Below are 27,515 nucleotides of genomic sequence, written 5' to 3' on the forward strand. Positions count from 1 at the left end.
GGCATGATATTTATTTTTTCAAATATTGGGTTAATTTGGTTCCCAATAAGTTTATTTCAACCAACTGAGCTCAATTCATTAACTTACACAAGTACATCCTCAAGAACTCCTTCGAGGTAAACTACAGAACGATCGGCAAGTTGAAGAACAACCTCCGTTTCTTTCAATCGGCCAACATTCAAAGATTCATAGATGGTAAGAGGCATAATATTGATTGAAGCACCCAAATCACACATTACGTTTTCTATTCCAATCTTTCCAATTTTGCAAGGTATAGAAAACGTACCTGGATCATTTCATTTAGGAGGTAGTTTTCTTTGAAGAACGACAGATACATTTTCTCCCATACTTACTCTTTCATTACCTCTCAATTTGCATTTGTTGGTGCACAATTCCTTGAGAAATATTGCATAGTGAGGTATTTGTTTAATAGCATTGACTAGGGGAATATTTACCTCAACTTTGAGTAAAGTTTCAAGAATCTCCTTTTCCTCTTCCTCCTATTTGGACTTGGCGAATCTCTCCAGGAAGGGAGGTTTGGGCACGAATACCTTAGGACTTTCCTCGCTGACTTGGTTGGATTTTTCAGCTTGTTTTGAAGCAATTTTGGGTTCATGCTCTGTTTTGCCTTATTCTTCGTGCCCATGCACAACTGAGTTTTTGTCATCTATTTTTTCCTATTGTGCATGCCAACGCCTAGTGGTATTTTCAAGTTGTAGCTCTTTTCCACTGCACAAGGTAATAGCACTAACGTTTTGTTTAGGATTAATGATAGTTTGGGAGGGCAACTTACCTTGAGATTCCAAGCGGTTGACGGAGGAGGCCAGTTGGCTCATTTGAGATTCCGAATTTTATATGCTCAAGCGGGTTTATTATTCAAATTGTTGGGTGCTCAAGGCGAGTGTTTTCGTGATATCCTCTAGGGCCATACCACTATTGGGATTGGTTTGAAGTGGTGGTGGTGGTTGTTGGTGTGGAACCCTTTCAAGGTTTTGAGGTTGATTGTCATACCTCAAATTTGGGTGATCTCTCCATCCGGGGTTATAGATTTTGGAAAATGGGTCATATCTCCTTGGTTGTTGCCCAAAAAATCCACCGACGACGTCAACATGTTCGGTTGATTCTTTGTGAGTGTAGGACAAGCGTCGGTGCAATGTCCCAAAAATGTACATATCCCACAAGTCTTGACTTGTTGAATGCTTCCCCCTATAAACTTTTGAACAAGAGAAGTAAGTTTATCTAAACGTTCATCAATAGAAGTACTTACCTTGTTTACCCTTCGTTGGGGGATTGTCATTTCTACTACTGAATTGTTGATTATTAGCCGCCATGGTTGCGATTAGTTTCAGATGGTCGGGAATTTGGTGATGAGAGAAACTCTCCACCAATTGCTTGAATCTCCCCCAATACTCATAGAAACTTTTATCGGAGAATTGGCGTATTTCACTTATTTCCTTCCGGATGTTTGTTTTCCTTGAAGCGGAGAAGTAGTTCCCAAGAAATTATTTCTTGAGCTCATTCCAACTAACAATAGATCCCGAAGGTAAGGAGTATAGTCAATATTTTGTTTTATCGCCCAATGAGAATGGAAAGGCTCTTAGCTTGACTTATTCTTCGGTGATTCCTTGGGGTCTCATGCTGGAACACACCACATGGAATTCTTTAAGGTGTTTGTGCGGGTCTTCACCTGGAAGGCCACGAAAAGTAGGAAGTAAATGAATGAAGCCAGATTTAAGTTCAAAATCAACATCTAAAGTAGGATATTCAATGCAGAGAGGTTATTGATTTAAGTCAAGGAAAGTCATCTCTTTGATCGTTCATTTCGGATTTTGGACCATGACTTCATCTTTAGAGTTGCTAGACGTGGACACGTCTAACTCGGAATCTACTACTAGTTTGGAAGAAGTAGAAGCCTCTTCCTTGTGTTGCTTGATTTCCTTTTGGAGTCTACGAGCGGTCATCCGATCTCTGGGTCAAATTCAAGTTCACCTGTACAAGAAGAACGTGGCATAAAAATCAAGAAACAAGAAAAAGAAATTAATTTAAAGATACCAATATTCGGCAACGGCGCCAAAATTTGATGGGCGTCGAATCCACCAAAATAATGCCTACGAACACTTTTGTAGAAGTGTGAGAAGGGTCGAATCCATAGAGATTGGTTTTAAATTAATTCCTTCAAAAATAAAAATAATTGGGGTGGGGGGGTTGATTGTGAAAAAGAATAAAAATAAAAACTAAATTAAACTAAAGGACTAATAAAATTAGAAGAGGTAAATATAAGAGAAGAGTATTCCCATTAAAGACAGGATCCTGCTTAATTCCACGATCAATCATAGATGCAAAGATAACAATCATTCATGATAGATAAATTGATTATGGTCATTGATATGACCTAACAACCTCACATTTTCTTACCTTGTGGATGGTCAAGGAACGTTCGTTGACTAAATCCATAATCAGTGAACAACCTTGGGAACGTTCTCAAGATTTAATTTACCGACAACATTAAGAATTAGAAAGGCCTAATTCTAACCAAAAAATTCCCACGAGGATTTATTTAAATTAGATTGTGCATTCCCCACAACATAATCGAAACTTCTACATAATCAATTATGTTATATCACCACTAGTTATTGAACTAAACAAACAATTACGGATTTGCAAGTTTAATTGGCTAGGCAAAAATATTCTTGATAATGAATAACGATACTTATCATTCATAAATCAAATTATTTATAATGAAAGCACAGAGAACAACACAAATACCAATATGAATGAAAGTAGAAAGCATAAATTAGATCTCACAACTTGTTGGAATAAGCATTCACCAAGTCTTCAACCGAAATGAGAGGACTAGCTAGACATGCTCATGAAAGAACGCATGAAAAGCAATGTAAAAAAATATCATAAAAATACAGAGAAATAAAGAGACGAGAATTCAAGGTCTGAAATTCCCAAGAGTTGAAAAGTGACTCTTAAAGTGAATTACGTTACATATATATACTAACTAGATACCTAATTGTACTAGGATTAGAAGGGTAGATTCCTAATTGAACTAAAAGACTAATGGAAATAAAATTATTATCCTAATTAAACTCCTCATTCATCAGAAGGTAGTCCAAGCAGCTCCCAATTCTTGCCAGAAATCGAGTTTGAGTCTTGTCCAAATTTCTATTTTGGTTCTTTTCTTCATTTTTCGTTCTATTTTTTCTTAGTAGACCAATGCTGCAAAATAATGTTTAATTAGGAGCATTTTGGTCACAAAAAAAGTCAAAATATCACATGAAATAAGCACAAAATGCGATCCTATTAGTGGCTTAGGTCAAAATTGAAGGGAAGACCAAGGGCTGAGGGGCTAATCAATATATGGCAGGAGTATCATATCTATTAAAACTAGATCTCGTGTTTGTGAAAGCAACCAAACATTGCCTCAAATACATTTTTCTTCGTTGATGAAATCATCAAACCGCTACAATACCAAGGCACTTCTACAGCACTATCTGGATGAAGAAGGTGGACAATGCGTTCACCAACATGCTATACTATCAAGCATGGATAGGCCAGAAATAGCCAATCCCCTATCAGCCAAATGAGATTGCACTTCAGTATGCTGCTGACGTCGTTAATCGATATGCAAACCGTCAATGGCCCGTTAGACTTCATAAAAAGTAAGTTGAGTGTCCTCCACCTAGCACCTCCCTTTTGGTTTTGGGAAGACAAGGCGTTCACATGGAATGAGGCCACAAATCGAATGCTAGGTCATCATAAAAACTAAAAGAAACGGATTCAGGTATATAGATGTCATCTTATGTAACCCCACTATATTATACCAAAAAATAATTAATGTGATCTAAATATGGATGTTTTCATGTGAAAACATCATCGTTGCAGCAATGCCCTTTCCCAAAAGCATATCGTTACCACGGCAAGCCGAGTTGGGAGCAGTTGTAGAAAATCTTCAATATGTCGGCAGATTTGGTAATGGAGGAGAAGGGGATAGGAGGGATTCACGTGCCGAGATAGATGTTCTTGAAGGCAACAACCATGATTCTGATGTAATTTTTTTGGGGACAAAGGAAGATGAAGAGCCAGAGGTCGTGGATGTCGTTTCAAGTGAAAACGATGACTGAAGGTTTTCTCCCAATGACCTTGAACAAAAAGTTTATGTATGATGGGTTTTGTTTTTAGTAATTAGTACCAAAACAATGTGTTGGTGTCTTTTGTTTTTACTATATACTTGTGTGTTATGTTCATGGAGTAGCGTTATGTCTATGTGAAGGTATTTTGCATGGAACAATATTTCGTTGGACGAGTACCAAAAATGGGAGCTTGTTTTGTGTTTTGGTAGTAGTATTGATGGAAGATGTGGGGTCAACGAGGTAGTCCTATACTTCCTTTTGCCAAAATTACTTAGTAAGAACTATTTGTTTGTCTTTGCAATTTCTAATGTTAATATACAAACAGCTGGAGAAAGTAAATAATATTTTACCGTAGAGCATCATTATTTTTGAAAAAAAGAATATGGAAGTTCGACTAGTATAAGATCACAAAAAATTTTAATCATATTATAATTATAATTTAGATGTTATTGAAATTAAAGATTATTTTGAAGTTCTAATGAAATGATTGGCGAATTAACCTAGATATTATCCACATAATCACAATATCAACAATTAATAAAAGTTTTTAATTTTTTATTCAAAATATGTTTACTTATCTCCAACTAAAAAAACAAAAATATATTTTTTTGGTACAAAATCCTAGACAAAAAAAATATTTGGAAAATCTTATCAAAGATTAGCATAGTTGAGAGGTGTGGGTGCCACAAAATATTAAAATATTAAATATGATGATAATATAAAAATTTGAAACATAAAATGTTCTTTAAGTACTAATATGGTTTCAGATTAAATACCGACACAGTAATGTTTCAGATACCAATAGACTTCCGTTGGGTGCCTTTAACAGTTGGACAAATCAAAATAGCGGCCAATCTGCGATATGATAACTTAGCATAGCGCACAATGCAAAATAACAAAACATATCCAAGCTTTAAGAAAGTTTGCCAACTTGTTGTTAATAGCATGACATGTGGGTTACTGCCACCATATGTTCTATCTTAATGTGAAAATGAGTACCAAAAAATATACCCGAACTATATTTAAATTTTTCGATTGGTTGTAAAACGGCCTGTAGCTCACTAAACCTTAACGACAAGCATCAATCTAACCATCTTCACGCGGGAATCCTTTGATAGACCAATGAAAAGCTCTATTTCTTTCGGGTCCTCAATCAGTCGGTTGCCACATCAGGTGCTCATTTTCATCAAAGGATTCTAGCTCCCTAACATGTTGCAGTACCACGGCACGTTGATCAGGGTCACCGAATTCATTCTCAAGAACACGAGTCAACGTTTCTAAATGCGTGTTCACCAATTCAAAAAAACTGTAAATCATCTCCACTAACTTTGGGATATCAGAATTAGTATCAGATACCTTGCATTTTCTTGAATTGTTGCCCATTCGTTTAGTCGCATTGGATGAGTTCACAGTGCGATACACCGTCATATTGCAAGACGTCGGGGGCTCCTCGTCGTTACCGACGAAACCAATACCTTGATTTCATTTAGCGGTCAGGACATAACAATCCTGAGTGTGTCCTTGCTCCTCTATTCGAATGTCATTTGCATCCTTAAAAGGGTTCACTCCACGGTCCCCAGTGGCACGATCCTTCCAAAAAATCTCTCTCCAGGCTGTAAAGAAGGGCAAAGACTTATAATGGATTCATTTTGCAGTGGGGTCCATCTAGAACCATGATAGAATTTAAAACAAAACAAATTTTAAAAACAATTCGTACATGTTGAACTATTGAAACCTAGGCGAAAGAATATATATCTTCACGTAATCATCCCACGCATTATCGTCCTCAATTGTGACCATATTTTGGCTTTCATCCCAAGCCAACCCATTTTTTGTCATCATAGTGCTAAGTGTGGAGTTCCAGACATGCAATTTAGAGGTGATATATGGTTCGGCCTTAATATCACATTGTGAGAAATTCCTAGCTGTATGTGCCTCTAATTAGGCTATATAACCATTCCTCCATTATGGCATTTTCGACCACTGGCGACTAGAGACTTCAGACCAGATACAAGCATTCATCTTCCTTTATCATCCACGTTCGTCGACTGAAAGGCCTTTCTTTGTTCCCTCTCCTACGACGGTGCCTGCTGCTCCCCTCATCTGGTCCCAGCTCCATCTTCACTAGGAGACAGGTTAAAAAAGTATATTGAGCCTACACTAAAGTTAAGCGGTAAGATTAAATGGAACTACAAATGAATATTTGTCGAGAATATAATTTTCGGACATAATGACAAAAAGAGACAGTTAATGACACATAAGAAACCTCGTTACCAAACTGGAACATGTGGAACCAAATAAATAGGAGGTACGAGAGTATTTTTGAGACATGAGAGAAACATTAACATTCATTGAAAAGCACAAAATCACTGTCATTAGCTCAACCTAAGAAAGATCTCTTATCAAGTAATAGATTGGTATCATACAAACACAACAATGAACTCACGACATACAAGTCCACACATGCATTAGTATGTGGTTGACATTAACTTAGGAGAAATGCAAATGTGTGAAAAAGATCCTAATAACATCACGATCGATTAATCCACTCGTTGTACATCGATGTGGCAAGCCATCCCTTCAAGTAGGCCATGCGGTATTACTGTCAATCGTTAAGATAAATTCAGACTCCGCATCTGCCCCACTCTCAGCATGATTTGGTAATTCACTTTCTAAAGGGTCATTAGGCATTTCATTTCGTAAAATAAATTGTATAGCAGGCAACAAGCCAAAATTATCCTATTCTGCACCTTGATAAGGTAGAACGACTGACTTTGTAAAATACCCCATCGAACTTTAAGTAAACCAAAAGTTCTCTCAAAGACATTAAACGCAGAGGAGTTTCAAATTGAAAAGCTCTTCCCTGTTCTTAAGTCTTCCCGAGCCACGATCCCATTCACGTAAGTGATACCGAACACCTCTATAGGTAGTAAAAGATCCTTCCACATTCGCGTACCCATTATCGCCTAAGTAATAATTGCCTATGCCAAGTTTCATGATTTAATACAATGTCATTTTTTCGAGAAACAATTCAAAACAAGCATTTTTATTGTTATGCAAAAATGACACCATGGAAGAATAAACAATCAACATTGACCAATGGCATTTTAGTCTGACTAATGTCATACCTATAGGAACTCTTGTTCCAATCGGTTTGTGGACGTCATCACGTAAAACACGGCTATCCGCTGCACTACCTTCCCAACTGATAAGGACGTACATAAATTGAATAATGGGATTGCAGACCTCAAGCACGTTGGCGGCTACTTGACCTTTGCGTGTGCGGTAGCGTCCTTTTTCATGCTCTGTAACTCTAATGTCAATGAACGTTCCATCCGAAGCACCGAGGTAACCCTTTCGTATTCTTTCCAATAATACATATAAGAGCAAGTGAATCTTCATTGTTTGGGGCAAAGCATCATAGTTAGACATATATTCAAATAAAATATAAAACGCATTAAAAGTTGTATCTTAAACCATCGTCATCGGGGGTCTATACAGTCTTTTGTAATTAGCAAGGGCCAAACGAGGAAAACATTGTACAACTCAATTACTGCATTCAACACTCGGAGAAAATGTTTGCTAATCGTGCACCCAGACCGTATGAAGTCGTGCTTCACCACACAATTCTTTTTGTGATGGCTACAACACTGAGAAGATCATGACTTGTTCAGGTACTGCTAGATGCTTTATGGACGAAACACCTCTGGATTGTTCAAGTAGATAACAAAGGCGTCCAAAGGAATTACGGTCCATATGTAGGTTACATAAGCAGGACTCATCAGAAACAAAGACCAGCCTATGAAGGTATCTAACTTGGTCGGATATTCTAGTATTCATTGTGTAACACGAAAACGAGTTGGACGGTGATTACTTTTATTTGACTTGTTGTAATTTATAACATAAGTAAATAGTGCGAGTGCGAGTGCAACCGCAATCTCGTCCATAATTTATTGTAGAACTATCAATGCCAATATAACTCTTTGCATTGACCCATCCTAAATAACACAAACACAAATGTTGAGTCTAAAATTTTGTGCAGAATCAAAAATCCAAGTTATAAGTTTGTTTGCTAGTTTAAGTTTAGCATTTTCTCCAAACATAACATCTATATGTGTACAATGAAATTTCAATGCATTCGTAAAAGGCAGCTACGTATGCTGTAACAATGTAATATTTAGAAGAGGGGTAGAATCTACACAACATTAGTAGACTGAAGGCAAATAATAACAGAAACGTCATCAGTGATATGACTTCGCCATAAATTAAAACCAGCATCACAACAAAATTGGGAAACAATATGCAAGAAAGTACAACAAGCCACACAATTAGCAGGACAGGGAAAAACTTAAAGCGGCATATTTGAAAGAAATATAGAGATGGGGCTTCCATACCCGAGCTTCAGATCTAGACGGCACTGACGCTTCCAATGAAGACAAACCTCATTGCAGAGCAGATCTGACAAAATAATGGAAATGCAAATGTGCGTGAGAAACTCTCAACTATTAGTAAAAAAAAATTACCGCTTAAAGTTTTTCTGCTATAGAAGTAGAGAAGGTAAAGGAAAAGTTTAGTTATGAACAAGAACAAAGTGAATAATCAGGGATGCAGACCCAAGTCTTTGTGTAGAGGGATTCACCTTAGAAGCAAATTTGGAAGTAATTCCTTGCACAAGTGCTATACTCCCTCTTTTAAAGAGAGGAAGAAGACGATGCCAGATCATAATGCTGAAGCACAACCGTCCCATTTAATTTTGATAGGTGTATAGGGACAAAGAGGAAATTTCACTATATGAAACTGAGGACATAATGACATAACCATCTAGGAAATGAGGAATCCTAACACTAGGGATGGCTGTGAAGGCTTGACAAGTGGGATGAATTTGCCTTAAGACAGTTCCGAGCTTCAGCTATTATTAACGAGCCTAGCCTTCTGTAAGTAAACAACGCATAATAAGGAGAAACCGTGATATCTGGGTTTTTCATGGCTTGTAAACATGGCCTTACAGTAACCCCATTCCCATAATTATCATTGTGGGCTACCTAATTATATTTGGAACGAGTAACTAAGCTTACTATCCTAATGAAGTAAATGCAGCTTATCTTATCCCCATCTATCTTGACCTCATGCATCCATTAATCTTACTAAGAAAAAGTAAGTAAAGCCTAAAAAGATTAGGTTAAGATCTAAAAGATGAAACTATTTGTAGTTTCAAAATTTACCAATAAACTATTTGTAATTTTAGAATTTGCTCCGATAAGTCTGAGCTATTGTCATCTCTAACTTAATTTATTAATTCTTGAGAAAAATTCTAGCCCAAATCGACTTTAGTTTAACTTGAATCAATTATATGATAATTACAATACAAATGCAATATACTTACTATGTGATTGGTGTAAAATTAAAAGAAAGTAACCAATCACATAACAAGTGTATCGCACTTATTTATGATTAATTTAATTCGATCGAATTTGATTTGGATAAAAAATTTCCTTCATTGTCCATATATATATATATATATTTTTGGCAAGTATACACCACCAATTAAGATCCACCAGCTGGCTAAGCCTAAGACTCAAATTTGGGCCCATATAACAATTAACAAGTCAATCAAATCCTACAGATAACCTAAACCCCAAATTAAAAGCAAGAGCGATTCTAAAACAATTCAAAAATTCTATGGATAAGATATGATCAACTGCATGTGTTGTTGGGCTTGAAACTCCCCATTACCCCCACCCACCCCCCAACCATGGCTGGTCTGACCAGCACTGTCAATCACCCCTGCAAATCCCAGCTCCCCAAACCCCTCAAACCCTTTGCTTTCAACCTCCACAGCTTTTCTTTCCGCATCCACCGTCCCACCACCACCCGTTGCCCCTCAATTTCCACTACATTCACCACAATCTCCGCCCGCTACGGCGGCGGTGGGGGCGGAGGTGGAGGGGGATTTCGGAAGTCCCAGCCTAGTGATGATGAAGCCCTTGACATCTCTTCCATCAGGTGAGTTGTAAATTGGTTTGATTGGGATAAAAGGTTTTTGTATTGTTGGTTATTAATTTTAGGGTTGTTGCTGTTTAAAATAGGTCGGATACTGTAAGGCTTATTGATGAGCAGCAAAAAATGGTGGGTACATGTGTATTTATATATGCGTAATGCTTATGTAGGAATGTTATGTTTGGTTGAGTATTATATTGTATTGTGATTTCTTTAGGTTGGAATTGTATCAAAAGCTCAGGCTTTTAAAATGGCTGAGGATGCTGAGCTTGACTTGGTATGCTCTCACTATCAGTTTTCTGAAATTTGTGCTTTATTTTGATTGTTTTCCCTTTTTGTCTCTAATTTGCTCTCTGCCTCCCTCATTGGAATTTCAAATTTTACTTTATTATTAACTCGATTTTTTCCCATGCTAAGTGGGTCTTATTTAGCTTGCGTGTGCTATATCTTTTGAATTTCCTAATTGTGATGATATCTCATTCACAAGTTTAAGGTTTGCTTATGACGTTTCACGTTGCATTATTGTCTTATGTTAGGTGATATTATCTCCAGATGCAGATCCTCCAGTTGTTAGAATTATGGATTACAAGTAAGCATCGCCTGGCACATTGTTTTGCTATGTTGCTACCGGTGATCTCAGTGAGCTTGATCACATAACTGGTTCTATTTAATCCTCGTATTTGCCTGCGAAATGCATTGCATAATGAAATGATTATTAATCTTTGATGCCAGCTGGTCCTAAAATTTGGGATTGTTATTGAATCAAGAGAAGATAGTGCTTTCCTGTTCATCTCAGGATCACATATTCCCTATCCATTTGTCACCAGTTTCTCAGCTGATTATAGTTGGAAGTTTCCTTATGTATTGTGGTCATGACTTGTGCAGTAAATATAGATATGAGCAGCAGAAGAAGAAGAGAGATCAACAGAAGAAAAGTGCTGGTGAACACTTCTTCTTGAAGGTTTCTGTTTGTGTATATTCCTTCAGAAAATTATGCAACTAAAATGATCACCTGAATTGCAGCTAGCCGCATGGATCTGAAGGAACTGAAGATGGGGTAAGTCGTCTTGCTAGACTGATTTGTCCTTTAGTTCTGTCATAGTCTCCATGTCTGTGATATTATCTTTGTTTCTTGGGGTGGGTGCTGCTGAGGGGATAGGAAGCATTGTGGAAATGAAATATGGCATTTCAACGATCCATCTTAGCTTAGTCTCATGTCAAACTTTAGTCCTTGATTTGTGTGTGTTATCAATAGTTTTAATCAATCCTAATTGGTCAGAGCCCCAATCGTTTTCTATGTAAATTTCGTATATTAGTATTCATCAATTTTTAATTTGGATCTCCTCTTTTTTTAATATTTTTTTCATTACACTTTTATACTAATCCAGGTTGGAACGTGATAGATCTAAGCTGTTTTCAACTGCCATTATGTATTTCAACGTAAACAAACATAGCTTCCGTCCAGCAATTGTTCTACCCTTTTCCACTGGAATTGAAATAACTTTGAAGTAAATAAACCTTTCTGGTTGGTTTAATCAGTCTCAGTTGGCAGTCAAGAAGAGTTCTGTAACTAAATCTTAATGGAGGAAAATAGTGAAAATGTTTATCTTGTTAGATGTGATTAAGAGTTCTTATATATGAAGATTCAGTATTCCACCTGCTCTTTAGGTGTTGAATATTTAGCTAAATAATCAGCAACATGATTAGTGTAAGAACTTCTATGAAATCTTGCCGTTTGTTTCACAATCTGGTATAAGTAAATCTTTAAACCACACACATGGTGGGCATTGTACTACCACAACTCAAGAGACATCAAAGAACATTCTTCCTGGTTATGTATGTCTCAGACTGAGGAGCAAGATTTGTAATTATCCAATACGACTATAATACAACTTCTCTTTTAACTTGGTGCTTCAACATTCCGTATTCTTCATTCCTCTCTGTCTCTCTCTCTCAGCCTCGTCAGTATAAGATCCATTTTCCTTATCTTCCTGATATCTTTATCATCTTGTGGCAGTTACAATATTGATGTCCATGACTATTCTGTGCGTTTGAAAGCAGCTCAGAAATTTTTGAAAGATGGTGATAAGGTTGCTCGATGTTCTTTTGCTATCAAAGGCAACCTTGAATATGGTATAAGCATTTCTTGTTCACCGGTAATGACATTCTGATATTCCTGCAGGTAAAGGTTATAGTTAACTTGAAAGGGCGTGAAAATGAGTTTAGAAATAATGCCATTGAGCTTATCAGACGGTTTCAGAATGATATTGGAGAGGTAAATTAAGCAATTATTCTTGAATTCTTTGAAATGAATATTGAACATGATATTTCGTTTACCATTATGACTGTACTTTCTTACATGGTGAATTCTCATCATTTTGACTTGATTTTGAAGTAACCTGCATCCGGAATTTAAACAAGAACATTTTGGTGTCATTTACGTGCATTATCCCTTGTTGATCTACTTTCCCAATTTGCATATCAAGACGAGGCTCTATCATTGCATTTTATTTGTACAACAATTGGATGACGGGATATGCAAAGCCTTTGGGGTTATCTGCTTTCTATTTCGATTTTGCAATATTTTGAAGTGGATCATGCAAAATCCTTACTTTATCCAAACTGAAAGCTGAAGTCAATTCGTTAATAATAAAGTTCAGCTTCATTGCAATGTCAGAGGAACTCATTTCATTGTTTCATGAAAGGTGCTTGATTTTATGGGTTTCAGATTCCCAGAGTTGATGAGCATTGTCCTTGTGTATGGTACATTTATGGTGCTCTGCCTAACATATCATTCTTTAATACTTCACTTCATACACTGCTTCTGGCTTTATCTGTAAAGTTTTAGGAAAAACTACAAGAGCTTCCGTCTCTCACTTGTTCGTCTTTCCAATTCTCTGACTGCTTATTTTCTTTTTAATGACCACAGCTAGCAACAGAAGAAAATAAAAATTTCAGAGACAGGAATATTTTTATAGTACTGGTACCGAACAAAGCTGTTGCACAGAAGTCCCAAGAGCCACCAAAGAAAAAGGATAATTCTGTGGAGAATGAAGTTTCAGCTAGCGTTTGAACGCACTCGAAAGGCAATTTTGTTCTCCTTATGAACTCAGATTGAGCAAATAGTGTTCTTTTTAGTCTTTTTACTGTGTCCCCAAGATCTTACAGGATCCTATGCTCTTGTATAGAGATTTAGCGCAGAAATTGTACAAGAATATGTGTCTAACTCATAAATGTGAAAGAACAAGGCATTCTAGTTTCTTAGTATTGCAGCAGGACCACTACTTGAAGCTGACTTTTCTGCCCGACAATACGTTTCGCTCAACTGTCGAATAAAAAATCAAAAACAAGAAGGTATAAGTTGAGATATGAGGTTTCGTTATCGTTGTTCATCACCGTTTCTGGTCACCTGCACGATATTATCTCCTGCGTCCGGTGGCACGTCAGATCACATTCCTAGAGACATTTCATGGTAATTTGTGGGTTAGCTATGGTTTTTGTAGAGTCAAATCCAGTGCCTTCTCTTAAGTTATACAGTAGTTGCAGAGTGTAGAATATTTTCCAGAGAAGATGTTGAGTGAGCACCAGATAAAAACATTGAACTGCACACTAACTTCAGCTTCTATATGCTGTTGAGCACCAGAGTTCGTAAAGTTCTTAAATGTTAATTTTAAAAGTAATTTCTTGAAATGTCTAATAAAATAAGAATATATAACTTATAACACGTTAGTAATGATGAATTTGCTCAATTTGAAAAATTATTAAGATTTTAAAAATAAATCAGGAAGTTCATCAAAACGCTCTCTTCGATCATTTTCTTCCTTTTTTTATTGATAAAATTATTTTTATACATCTTTACATGCTAATACATATGAAAATATATATATTGGTTCGCCAAAAAATATTCATTTAACTTATAATAAGTTAGTAATACTTCAATCGAAAGTAAATATGAAATTTTTTTTTCTTGATAATATCAACAAATTCGATTAATTTTGACTTAGAGAAGTATTTATTTGTTAGACAGAAATAAATAACCAAAGGTACTGAAAATTTTCAAACAACGGGAAATTTATGAGTAATTACACCAAATTTTAAGTGAGAACGGTATAATTATCCCTAAAGTAAAATTCCTGAATTTGCTCAATCATTATATTTTTAAATTGCAAGGTAAAAATAAGTTGAATTAATAATATGTAATTTGAGTTTTGTAGCCCACCAACCCATCACCATAAAACAAATCCGAAAAACAATTAATATGTTTCATTTTTATGGAATAAAGTCCACGTGTATGAAATTAACTACATTACGTTGAGTTACTTTCAGGATTATGGCAAAGATTATATGTAATGAATTCTTGTTTGAAACTCCTAGTAATCATTTCTTGAAAAGGGCAACATATGCAATTTAGTTGATCATTACTCATTAATATCTGAAAAGGGCAGTCATTAATTCAAATAAGGGTTAATTACATTTTCATCGCCTCTAAAAATATAAAATTATATTTTTCCCTCAAAAAATTCTAAAATTACACTTACACTCCCTCCGAGAAATTCATTATTTACATTTAACCCCCTTGCATTGGGATTTTGATGAAAAATGCTGACGTCAGCAAAAAAAAAATTTACGTTTTACCCATTATTTAATATTCTCATGCAATAATCTTTACTTGTGAGTGAAAAAACGTAATGAAGTTAACCTCACTTCATATATATATATAGATATTTACATATTATATTTATTCCTTTATAAGTACAAAAATATACTTGAGAATGTTAAATGAAGGACAAAATTAAAAATTGATGAAATTTTTTTTGCTAATGTAAACATTTTTTGTCCAAACCCTAAAAAACGGATTAGGTGTAAACGAAAAATTTTCAAAAAGGGTGTAAGTCGTTTCGCATTTTTAAAGGGATAAGTATAATTAACCCTTCAAATAATTCATGAATCTTAATCTCTGCAGTTAGCTGTCTTTGGGAAGGGGGAGAGAGAGAGGGGGAGAGAAGCCTAACTTGAAGGTGGTTGGAACAGAAGAAGCTTAACTTGAAGGCAATGGAGACTCTGCAACCAACACCAATCGCCCATACGCACCCATTAAAAAAATAAACAAGTCAGTCATACAAAAGTCTACCAAAGCTTAGCTTTAAGATCCAATAAAAGGAACACCCTTACCGCATTTCCATTACTACACCTCTACATCATCAAATCCTAGCTCACCGCCACGTACCACCACCACTGCCGCCACCCTGCACCACCAATGGAAGCCAGCGCCGGACTCGTTGCTGGTTCTCACAACCGGAATGAACTGGTTGTCATCCACGGACACGAAGAGGTGAGAATCATGCATGCATGCATGCAAACAAGAATAAGTTGTAAATGCAAATCTTGGAAATGTACAATTCTGAGCTTTTCTTGTTTGTGCTGATCTTTGCAGCCTAAGCCTTTGAAAAATCTGACTGGTCAAGTATGTGAAATATGTGGGGATGAGATTGGCCTCACAGTCGATGGAGAACTATTCGTGGCCTGCAACGAATGTGGTTTCCCTGTGTGCCGGCCATGCTATGAGTACGAACGAAGAGAAGGAAACCAACAATGTCCCCAGTGCAAAACCAGATACAAACGCCTTAAAGGTAACTTACTGTTATTACATGCATGAACTAGATGGCAGTCTAGAAATGTAACTACACGATGTTTTTTATAAGTACAAGAACTAATTACAACCAATTCGTTGTGAATTAGTATAATCACTGACTATACCTATCCCCCTTTGGAAATTACTAAATCTAACTTCCAAATGTATAGCATTTACACATCACCTCGTTTAACTGAACAGATGCTAAAGTTCAGATATTTAATGGGATGTTTGGATGTGTTTTTTATTAAGATATAGGAACGCAATTATTCTAGACCGAATCACAAAGGCAACAGAATTACCTTTTCGTTCTTGCATGCAAGGTTGCAAGTTCTTGTAATCTTTCCTTATCACCTTTTTCTTTGTAATTCAAGGAAGCCCCAGGGTTGAGGGAGACGATGATGAGGAAGACATCGATGACATCGAGCATGAATTCAACATCAATGAGCAAAAAAGCAACACAACTATTGCTGAAGCCATGCTTCATGGGAAGATGAGTTATGGAAGAGGTCCAGAAGATGATACTGCCCAATACCCACCTGTTATAGCGGGTGGCCGCTCCCGTCCTGTAAGAACATTTAAGATAACCTTATCATATCATATATCGTATACCTAGTTTATACTTGCTCTTACAGCTTTTGTCGGTTTGATAAATACAGGTTAGCGGAGAACTCCCGATTTCTTATGGAGAGCAAATGATGGGATCATCTTTGCATAAGCGTGTGCATCCATATCCAGCTCCCGATGACACTGGTAAAGTGTTTGCAGACCCATCTAGAAGTGTATATGTATAGAGAAAAACTTCATAAGAGTATATTCTGTATGTCATATACATACATATATATATATATCTTTATACGTGCATTATGAAGAGCATGGATGCATATTTATGTGATGGGAGTACATAATACGATGCAGGAAGTACAAGATGGGATGACAAGACAGAGATGGGATGGAAAGAAAGGATGGATGACTGGAAAATGCAGCAAGGAAATCTGGGGCATGAACCTGATGATTCAGCTGATCCTGACGTGGCCATGTATTTACTTTAACCTTTACTTCATTTCCGAACTTTTAGTAACTACTATTCAAATGGTTGTTTATGAACACGATGCACGGACATGGTTTTGAACTTTGAATTTTATCTATTGTTTGGAGAAGCAACAAAACAGAAAGTTATCATAAGATCCAAAAACAAAAACAAAGCATAATCCGGATGCATAAAGCTTCTGGAGTCTTTTACTCATAAATGATAGTTCAATTTCTAGTTTCTTAACAAGAAACTCAATAAGTTTGCATAGAAAAGTTGCACCATCTTAAGCATTTTATGCCCCAATTCCATACAAGGGCCTTCCTGAATATATATCATCCTAACAAATTTCTCCGCACCTCTCTTTTTACTAAATCATTCCTCATGTTTCAAGAGAGACTTGTCAATATCCAACCCCTCATTCTATTTCTTTCATAGAATCGATAATTCACTAACAAAGTTCTCCAATGAGTTAATCAACTAATAGAATATCATAATTAGTTAATTTCACCAACTCATAATGTGATGAAATTTAGTCTGAGAAGCTATATATGTGAAACGCAGTGTTGATGAAGCAAGACAACCACTGTCAAGAAAAGTACCAATTGCATCAAGCAAAATCAATCCTTACCGAATGGTGATCGTCACACGGCTTGTGGTGCTGGCCTTCTTCCTACGTTATCGAATCTTGAACCCAGTGCACGATGCCCTTGGCCTCTGGCTGACTTCTGTTATATGTGAAATTTGGTTTGCCTTCTCATGGATCCTTGATCAGTTTCCTAAATGGTTCCCCATTGACCGTGAGACTTATCTTGATCGCCTTTCCCTCAGGTGAACATCACAAAAAAAGAATTCTCCAAATGATAGTCTTAGATCCTAAAGCATATAGCCTCATCAATACATTAAAAGAATAAAAAGAATTGATTCTTTTGACTGGTTCAATCCTGGCTTACAACATAATTTCATTTGCAAGGGTTATACGCAAAAAATATAGTATTCCAAGGATCACTAGTAAAATTGACCCAATTACAAGTACAAGTTCGTATAGAAGTTTTGTAGGCAACTATTCGAGGAGACTTAAGCTATCTATACAGTGCTAATAAGAAGTGAGGAAAGCATTCTCTTCTGTTTTGTGGGAATCTGCGGCAGGCAGAGAAACATAAGTTATTGATATCTCCTAGAAACATAGAATTGAACAAGATTTTGATGCAGGTACGAGAGGGAAGGGGAACCTAACATGCTAACGCCAGTCGATATATTTGTTAGTACAGTGGACCCAATGAAGGAACCACCTCTTGTTACAGCAAATACAGTTCTCTCAATATTGGCAATGGACTACCCTGTTGATAAAATCTCATGCTACATATCTGATGATGGTGCTTCAATGTGTACCTTTGAGGCGCTATCAGAAACAGCAGAATTTGCTCGGAAATGGGTTCCTTTCTGTAAGAAATTTTCTATAGAGCCACGAGCCCCTGAGATGTACTTCTTTGAAAAGGTTGACTATTTGAAGGACAAAGTACAGCCAACTTTTGTCAAGGAGAGAAGAGCAATGAAGGTATTTTCTGACACTCATATGATTAGATTAACTTGAGAAACATACACTTACTGGTATGTGTGACAGAGAGAATACGAGGAGTTCAAGGTCAGGATAAATGCAATGGTTGCAAAAGCCGCAAAAATTCCTCCTGGAGGGTGGATCATGCAGGATGGGACACCATGGCCTGGAAACAACACCAAGGATCATCCTGGTATGATTCAAGTTTTTCTAGGTCACAGTGGAGGCCTTGATGTCAAAGGACACGAACTTCCTCGTCTTGTTTACGTTTCGCGTGAGAAGAGGCCCGGTTTCCAGCATCACAAAAAAGCTGGTGCTATGAATGCCCTGGTAAATATCAAATAAGCTTCTATCAGCTGCTTATTTTCCAGAACCTGCAGTTTTTAGCTTCCCTTTCCGTTCTTCAGAGAACGTTGTGATTTATGCATCCAACACAGAGGTTAGACTCTATAATCAATATCATGTTGTGAATGTAACCAAATTTTCAGGTACGTGTTTCTGGTGTTCTTACCAATGCTCCATTCATGCTGAACTTGGACTGTGATCATTACATAAACAACAGTAAGGCCGTAAGAGAGGCAATGTGTTTCTTAATGGATCCCCAAGTTGGAAAGAAAGTGTGCTATGTACAGTTCCCTCAGAGATTTGACGGAATAGACAGACATGACAGATATGCAAACAGAAACACAGTCTTCTTCGATGTAAGTCCCTGCAAAAGATGGTACAAGAGACCATGCATATATCAAACAATATACGTAATAAATAAGTAAGACAAATTGCTTATATCTTTTATAAAGGATACTAACTGTTTTTCGTGTACTGTCTTCCCCTCTCTTATGCAGATCAACATGAAAGGTCTAGACGGGATTCAAGGTCCAGTCTATGTTGGGACAGGATGTGTATTTAGAAGACAAGCTTTGTATGGCTATGAACCTCCCAAGGGTCCTAAACGTCCAAAAATGGTAAGCTGTGATTGCTGCCCATGCTTTGGACGCCGCAAAAAGCTTCCAATATACTCTAAACAAGATGCAAATGGCGGAGCACACATACAAGGTTCTAGACAGTTATGGCTTAATACAGCATTAAGATTGTTAATTTTTCATTACCAAGTGAATTTGCATCTCTGTGAACAGGACTGGATGATGACAAGGAGCTATTAAAGTCTCAGATGAACTTTGAAAAGAAATTTGGACAATCACCAATATTCGTTACTTCAACTTTGATGGTTGAAGGTGGTGTTCCACCTTCCTCAAGCCCTGCGGCTTTGCTTAAAGAGGCCATTCATGTCATAAGCTGTGGTTATGAAGACAAGACAGAATGGGGCACGGAGGTACTATTGATGTCTACATAACTGCTTCATCAAAATTATCTCAGTATTAATGTTGCTATTATTTCTATACCTCACACCATAATCTATCTACTCATAAATGTGCAGCTGGGTTGGATTTACGGCTCTATTACAGAAGATATCTTAACAGGTTTCAAGATGCATTGCCGTGGGTGGAGGTCTATTTACTGTATGCCTAAACGGGCTGCATTTAAGGGATCTGCTCCAATTAACCTGTCCGATCGTCTCAATCAAGTGTTGCGTTGGGCCCTTGGTTCTGTTGAAATCGTTTTCAGTCGCCACAGCCCTGTTTGGTATGGTTACAGAGAAGGAAAATTGAAGTGGCTTGAACGATTTGCATATGTTAATACAACTGTTTATCCCTTCACCTCCCTCCCTCTTCTTGCCTACTGTACCCTTCCTGCCATTTGCTTGCTTACCGGGAAGTTCATAATGCCAGAGGTAAGAGAATAGTGCCTATTTCCTTCAGTTAAGCCAGCTGGTTGCATTTCTTGTCCCTGATGGAAACAACATTACACTAATTTTTCTCAATGTATATCAGTCAAATAGGCATCCCAATATCATTTCAAAGTGAACTAAAAAGTCATTGCTTCTGCTTCATTCAGATAAGCACCTTTGCAAGTCTCTTCTTCATTGCTCTCTTCCTCTCCATATTTGCAACGGGTATTCTAGAGCTAAGGTGGAGTGGAGTTAGCATCGAGGAATGGTGGAGAAACGAGCAATTTTGGGTGATTGGTGGTGTCTCTGCTCACCTGTTTGCAGTTATTCAAGGTCTTTTGAAAATTCTAGCTGGTATAGACACAAATTTTACAGTCACATCCAAGGCATCCGATGATGAGGACTTTGGGGAGCTATATGCTTTCAAGTGGACAACACTCCTAATCCCTCCAACAACCATTTTGATAATAAACTTGGTTGGTGTTGTGGCTGGAATATCTGATGCCATAAATAATGGGTACCAATCATGGGGTCCCCTATTTGGGAAGCTCTTCTTTGCCTTTTGGGTGATTGTACATCTCTACCCATTCCTTAAAGGTCTCATGGGCAGACAGAATAGGACCCCAACTATAGTTGTCATATGGTCAGTGCTTCTAGCTTCCATCTTCTCTTTGCTTTGGGTTCGAATTGACCCCTTCGTACTAAAAACTAAGGGACCTGACACCAAGCAATGTGGGATTAATTGCTGATATATTGCTTGCCGTTCCTTTTGAAAGCCACAGACTATAGGTTCAGTGTCTACATTTTGGTATTTTCAGACCGGATGTGTTATCTACAAAGAAAAAAAAAAGAGCATAGGGGTAAAATTTCTGTTTAGCATTTAAATTGTAATCAATTTTGTACATGACTAAAACAAAGTACAAGTAAAGATACATTTTGCAGATTGTTGGTTGTAAATCCATGATGTTTGAATCCTACAGGTATCGCAAAGTCTTTTCTCTGTGTTTCTTATGTATATCTATTTCTTATCTGGCTCATATAGTCTGGTTGAAAAAATGCAACCAGCACAGCAAAAACTATAATCAGCAAAGATGGGAAGTTCCAGCATGCTTAACAAAAATTACCCCAAAACAAAAACCACAACCAAAAATAGCTTGAACGGATGGAGTACTGATAAAGTGGGATTACAACTAATTTACACACAACTCATGGTTAAAATTTGTATGCTAAGAAAGGCCCCACATTCTTCTATCAGAAACTTGCACCAAAATTCGTAGCACCCAGAAAGGTTGGTTCGACATCAGAAGGTCAAAATTGCACTAACAGAGGCAAGGCGATAATTGCAGCTGGGGTACGTACCTCATGAGAACTCCATGTCAACTATTGCTGCAACAAAGCCTTCTTAATCAACAGGAAGACATTAAATTAATACCTGGTGACTTAAATCCAGAAGCCCTGCAAATTCTTGGAAGGAAAAGAATGAAACAATATCAACAATTCAGAAGAAAAGAGGAACTCATGACTAACCAAGTCTAATTAAGGTGAAACCATTTTCAGTTGTTCAAAAGAAAGGAAGATTAATAGTATGTTCATAAGGATTACATTTTTGCAACATTAAAAGAAGCCATGAGTTGCCAGGCTACATAAAGCAGAACGATGTATAGACAAAAGAAAATTTCGAGGTAAAATACTGGAGAGTGGAGTTTGGTTTAGTACAGTTTGTTTATATTGATATTAACAGGTTTTCTCCAATAGAAGCAGCACGGAAAAGGTGGATAAATGATGATCGACTTTTGACATATATGTTATGGAACAAGTTTCTTTTACCAATAGTCTCCACAAGAACATGCTCCATGTTCAAAATGATGAAACCTGTTAGCATCCCTCACAATTATTACTCTCTGAGTAATCCTAGAAACAAATTTAGTAAAATTATGGCAGTCTAAACAGACTCTAAGATTCTTGATAATCCTAATTTCGTCTCCTGCTCCAGACATTATAAGTCCAAAAGCAATGGCCAGTTTCTCACTATGAACTTTCACCATTAGCTCCTTCTCTTCTTCCTCTACATCATGCAGTGCTGTCACGGTTTCTGCGAGATATCCAGCATCTTTCATCTTTTCCATTAACTTTTCAAGCATTGTATAGATAGCTTCGGATTGGGGATGGGACTGGTCACCGGATGTAAAGACATGTGGGTGTCCCTTAACCTCAATTAAAGTGCAGCCAGGGGTCTTTGAAAGATTTTTTCTCTTGACCACTTGACGCAGCAAAGCAGCCTGGGAGTAATTGTGGTTTCTCGAGTATATATTGGAGAGTAGAACATGATATCCTACATTTTCAGGGTCCAAGTCAAATAATTGATCAGATGCCAAGCGAGCTAAGTTGGCATCCTTGTGAATCATACAAGCGCCTAGTAAGGCACCCCACTCAGCAGGACCAGGTTCAATAGGCATCTTATTTATAAATTCCACGGCATCTCGTAATTTTCCAGCTCGACCAAGGATGTCAACCATGCAGGCATAGTGCTCAGAGTTGGGCTCAAATCCATGATCGTAAACTATAGAGTGGAAAATTCTTTCACCTTCTTCCACCAGGCCAGCATGACTGCAAGCATACAAAACGGATAGGAAAGTAACTCCGGTTGGGGGAATCCCAGAAAGCAGCATTTGGTCATACAGCATTAGCGCTTCTTTCCCATGTCCATGAAGACCATAACCAGCAATCATGGCATTCCAAGTCACAACATTCTTTTCACCCATCATATCAAATAAACTCCTCGCCGCCTCAATACTCCCACATTTCATGTACATGTCAATCAAAGCAGTTGATACATAGATGTTGGACTCAATACCCTCCAATTTAATCAAATCATGGACCCATTTTCCCAGACCTAAAGCACCAAGTTGAGCGCATGCTGATAGAATACTGGTAACTGTGACAGGATTTGGACGAACATCAAGCTTCTGCATTTCATGAAAAAGCGATATTGCCATTTCCGTCTGACCATTTTGGGCATAACCTGATATCATGGCATTCCATGATGCCAAAGTTTTCTCTGGTGATTCATCAAACAGCTTCCTAGCAAGTTCTAACTCATTAAGTCGACTATAAACTGTTGTCATTGCAGTTGAGACAGAAGAATTAGAAAGGAAACTGGACTTTACACAAAAACCATGGATTGAACGAGTAAGGTCCAAATGACCAAATGGATAGAATACAGGGATTAAACCAACTATAGTACTAGAGCGAACTTTGCACCCTGATAACAGCAATTCTTGGAACAGCTGAAGTGACCACTCAGCTTCATTATTACAAGAATAACCAGAAATCATTGCATTATATGCAACCAAATCCGGCTTGCCAATTAACCCAAACAACAATCGAGCAGTCAAAATGTTCCCACATTTAGAATACAAAGAGACCAAACAAGTAAGCACGTGATCATGGAAATGACAACCAACCTTCATAGCCAATGCCTGAACCATCATCCCGGCTCTCAACTCCTGCAATTCAGCTACAGCAGAAAGCACCACAGCCAATGTAGTCGAATCAAACCGTCCCGTCCTCTCAACCATATCATGGAACACCTTAATTGATTCATCAAAGCAACAATTTTTCACCAACCCAGAAAGGATCGTGTTCCAAAGAACCGTATCCGGCTCTGATATTCCATCAAACACCTTATATGCATGTCTAATCCTTGAAAAACTCATATACATGTCCACTAAGGCCGAGCCCACAAACACATCCGCCCCGAACCCAGAAACAATCGCGCGCCCATGAAGCAAGACCCCCACTTTCTCTGACCCAGATGAAGGCAAACCCGAGAAAGCTGCAATAACAAACGAATAAGTAAAATTATCAGGTTTGAAGCCCGTCTTACTGAGTAAACTGTTGTAGACACTCAGAGATTCAAAGGGGCTGTTCCTAAGGCCTTTAATGAGGACATTATAGAGGAAAAGATCAGGCGAGGCGACGCTGGCAAAGAGTAGCTTAGCTCGAGCAGTGGCTTTGAGGTCCAGAAGTCTTTGAATGAGCTTTGTGATGATTATGTTATCGTTCACAAGATTGCTGTGGATGATGTAGGCATGGATTTGATTGAGGTGTGGGAGTGTTACGGCCTTCTTGATCAAGCTTAAGAAGAAGTTGGTGTCCCTTGTCGTTATGCCAACCATTGAAGCTGTGAGGCTTCTTCACAAAGTTGGTGCGCTTTTAAAAAGCTATTCCATGTACATAATTTCCGCGGCAAAATTTCATTCTTGTTTTTCATACTTATTGCTGATTTAAACAAATTCTGGATAATTTACATTATTTAATATAATTTTCTTTTTTGGAAAAAAAGTCGAAGTTTTACTCATAATCTAAAAAAAGCCAAATGAAAGTTCACAAAAGCAAAAGAAGGGAAGTAAAAGCTAAACCAGTTTCTCATGCTGACCTATCCATCACTAGCTAGACTTAAAGGAAGAAGCCTTCTGACCATAGCCACTACCTCATGAGCCGGGGTGTTCATGCCCTCAAAGATAAATTTGTTACTCGCTTGATACTCTTCTCCTCAGCAAGACCTTAGTAGTTTAAGTTTATTATAAGTTAGGGTTTTTGTTTCATTTTTAAACAAAATAAATTTATCTAAAATTTCATCCTTATTTTTTATGAGAAATATATAATAATATCTAATATCGTTTGTGATCCCTGGTCAAAACTCTATTAAACTCACAAATATCTGTGTGAACTAAATCAAATATTTCTGAATTCATTTCTACTAACTGCTAGGGTTTTCTAACTTGTTTAGCTTCTACACGAATTTGGCATTTGTGACTTTGTTCAATATTTTGACTAGGAATTAAATTTAAATTGATCACTCGTTTGATTTAATTCAAATTTAATGACCTAACATACTATGCCACAGTGTAGAAGATTCCACATTCAATATAATAGAATCAGAAACATCATTTTTATTATTTTAAACTCGAACTTTGAACAAGTCATCGTCTAAATAACCTTTACCAACAAAATTATCAAATTGTTGAATTACAACTTTATTAAATTTAAAAACTAATTCATATATCTCCCTACACTATTAGACAATTCTCATATATATATATATATATATTGATATAATTTATAATTAAATAAATATTAAATATATTAGTTTCTTTATATGATTTAAATATAAATATGTAACATATAATATATAATATATATAGAATATATAATTAATAAAATTAAAATATATATATATAAATTCAATATTTCAATTTGATTCAATTCAGTGAGTCTGTAATAAAAAAAATCATATTGAACAGTTTAAAGTTATATAAAATATCAATTATCTGAAATAATGCAATTGAAATATATAAAAATATTTTATAGCTGAGATTAATATATGTTCACAATCTGTAGTAAATTTATATATTTATAAATGTTAGTATTACATTGATGTAACTATCATCTTATATTGTTGAACAACATAGGTTAATCGGACCATCAAAATTCAAATCAGACCGTTAGATATGATCATACTTACAGAAAAATACACTTGATAAAATTTTATACTTATTGGATACACGGATATCAAGATATCGTACTCAAAACATAAGAATAATCATTCAAGTCGGTGTATCGTAGAATCAGGCCATGTGATTATAAATCAAACCGTCCGATATGATCTAATGAATACAGTCTTTAATATATTTAAATTTGGTGTGAATCGAATAACCAGATTTTAAGATATTGTAATTATTGATTAAATTTTTTTATCTCATTATATATATAATAAAAATAATAATTAAAATTATTCAATCATCACTATTATTATCCAAAATAAAATGTATGATATTGATTAATAATTATAATATATGGTCAATTTTGATTATAAAATTAAATATATCAAAAATAAAAAAATAAAAATATATAAAAAAAATAAAAAAAGCTCGCGAGCTTATGAATAGACACAATTGAGCTTGACTCAAGCTCGAATTTTTCGAGCTCGAGTTGAGCTCAAAATCTTCGCTGGTGAGAAAAAACATTAAGAGAAATGTATGTTTTTTATTAAAATAAAAAAATGAATAAAAAGTTTATTTTTAGTGTTATTGTAATTAATTAAAATTAAATAATACATTATAATTATACAAAAATATATATATTATCATGTCATATAATTACAACTTAATTATTATTTTCATAAATAAAATACGTTCTTATTTTTGTGTTTTAATATTTTAATAAATAAAAAATTTCTATTTACAACATCAGAGACGGAAATTTTCGCGGCTAAATTAAAGAAAAAATTAGCTAAGAAAATATAGATGGAAATAACCAAAAAAATTAAGTGCCAGCCATCCCAATTAAGCAATCATTTAATAGTATCAGAGACAGATATAGAGACGGATTATAACATATTTTAAAAAAATTATATATCCGTCTCTAAAATAAAAATTATTAATAATTTATCATTAAAAAAATTCGGTCTCTAAATCCGTCTTTATCAAAGACGGATTTCATTCCGTCTCTGATACCCTATTTTCTTGTAGTGAGATACATACCCGTCAGTTGCTCCTGAGGTACTAGCACCGCTAGAACCTCCCACAACCATGTTGACAACTGTCTGTCCAGCCTTGGCCTTTTTATTAGGACAAAGTTCGGCCCAATGTCGAACCTGCCCACAGTTTCAATCATGGTTTGTTTGCTTTTAGTTTATTATTTTTGGAGATCTTGCCTTTATTGATGGCTTTCGAGTTTAAGTTAATCTTGTTCATTTTCTGTTTTTCCACTATTAGATTAGCCCTGGGTTGATAATCAACTGGCATCTTGTGGGTTTGATTTCTATTCTCATCCTCAATGCTGATAGCAATCATAAAATTATCCGAAGACAATCTCCCTTCCTAATGCTTGAGTGTCATGCCAAAACTTTCTCAAGATTTGGAAAATTTGTCCACTATGGACATGACCAGAAACTTCTCGGGAAGCTTCATCTCAGCATCAACCAGAGCATACTCAAAATTGATAATTTCATGAGTCTGTTCAGCTACAGACCGGTCCTCAATCATTTGATACCGCATGAACTTGAAAATAGAATATTTTTCGAGCCCTTACTATTTAGTATTATATTTTCAGTCCAACTCATCCCACAGAGATTTAGCAATGTAAGAATCGGAATAATAGACGTCAAAGAGAGTATTTGACAAGGCTAACAAAATCGATCCTCTGCCTATTTGATCCCTCTCTGTCCACTACGCTATCTCAGCAGTCTTGGCATCGGTATCTGTAGGTTCAGGTCTAATTACCTGAATCACTGACAAGAGTCCTTTCATCGTTAATCAAATTTTCATTCGATGTTGTCAATATTTGAAAAATTGGCCCGAAAACTTGTC

General features: G+C 36.4%; 4 protein-coding genes across 17 annotated transcripts; 2 read left to right on the plus strand and 2 right to left on the minus strand.

Annotated features, from left to right (window-relative positions):
- Nucleotides 1–5,052: 5,052 nt before the first annotated feature.
- Nucleotides 5,053–7,118, minus strand: LOC148787982 (uncharacterized). Its single transcript, XM_088880696.1, has 2 exons — nt 6,145–7,118; nt 5,053–5,771 (listed from the first exon to the last, which is right to left on the minus strand). Exons 1-2 carry the CDS (start codon nt 6,256–6,258, stop codon nt 5,622–5,624), a joined length of 264 nt encoding a protein of 87 aa, XP_088736822.1. The 5' UTR covers nt 6,259–7,118; the 3' UTR covers nt 5,053–5,621.
- A 2,675-nt stretch (nt 7,119–9,793) lies between these two features.
- Nucleotides 9,794–13,400, plus strand: LOC105162905 (translation initiation factor IF3-4, chloroplastic). Its single transcript, XM_011081081.3, has 9 exons — nt 9,794–10,142; nt 10,226–10,265; nt 10,354–10,413; nt 10,673–10,725; nt 11,022–11,077; nt 11,160–11,193; nt 12,154–12,226; nt 12,319–12,411; nt 13,066–13,400. The coding sequence occupies exons 1-9, from the start codon at nt 9,892–9,894 to the stop codon at nt 13,207–13,209; spliced, it is 804 nt and encodes a 267-aa protein (XP_011079383.1). The 5' UTR covers nt 9,794–9,891; the 3' UTR covers nt 13,210–13,400.
- Nucleotides 13,401–14,992: 1,592 nt separating this feature from the next.
- MEF29 (Pentatricopeptide repeat (PPR) superfamily protein) lies at nt 14,993–24,711 on the minus strand. Of its 14 annotated transcripts, none has more exons than XR_016065544.1 (6): nt 24,581–24,706; nt 21,502–21,597; nt 18,868–19,065; nt 17,430–18,683; nt 15,309–16,542; nt 14,993–15,197 (listed from the first exon to the last, which is right to left on the minus strand). XR_016065544.1 is itself a non-coding variant. In XM_088880700.1 (2 exons), the coding sequence occupies exon 2, from the start codon at nt 23,862–23,864 to the stop codon at nt 21,966–21,968; it is 1,899 nt and encodes a 632-aa protein (XP_088736826.1). In that variant the 5' UTR covers nt 23,865–23,977; nt 24,635–24,711; the 3' UTR covers nt 21,693–21,965. The 14 variants fall into 14 exon arrangements, 3 of the variants coding, with proteins under 3 accessions (XP_088736826.1, XP_088736825.1, XP_011079379.1); XR_016065540.1 differs by lacking the exons at nt 14,993–15,197; nt 15,309–16,542; nt 24,581–24,706 and adding an exon at nt 22,172–24,574 and having other exon boundaries at nt 17,790–17,938; nt 18,191–18,301; nt 18,408–18,683; nt 21,502–21,606; XR_016065543.1 differs by lacking the exons at nt 14,993–15,197; nt 15,309–16,542; nt 24,581–24,706 and adding exons at nt 19,163–19,301; nt 22,172–24,574 and having other exon boundaries at nt 17,790–18,683.
- LOC105162904 (cellulose synthase A catalytic subunit 7 [UDP-forming]) lies at nt 15,309–20,891 on the plus strand. The gene is made up of 13 exons (XM_011081078.3): nt 15,309–15,468; nt 15,571–15,766; nt 16,143–16,336; nt 16,428–16,521; nt 16,687–16,807; nt 17,363–17,629; nt 18,011–18,356; nt 18,423–18,686; nt 18,845–19,057; nt 19,199–19,409; nt 19,490–19,686; nt 19,792–20,145; nt 20,310–20,891. Exons 1-13 carry the CDS (start codon nt 15,394–15,396, stop codon nt 20,889–20,891), a joined length of 3,114 nt encoding a protein of 1,037 aa, XP_011079380.1. The 5' UTR covers nt 15,309–15,393.
- Nucleotides 24,712–27,515: the final 2,804 nt, after the last annotated feature.

This window comes from Sesamum indicum, linkage group LG5 (assembly GCF_026168435.1).
Source record: "Sesamum indicum cultivar Baizhima isolate 11 linkage group LG5, ASM2616843v1, whole genome shotgun sequence".
NCBI lineage: Eukaryota > Viridiplantae > Streptophyta > Magnoliopsida > Lamiales > Pedaliaceae > Sesamum > Sesamum indicum.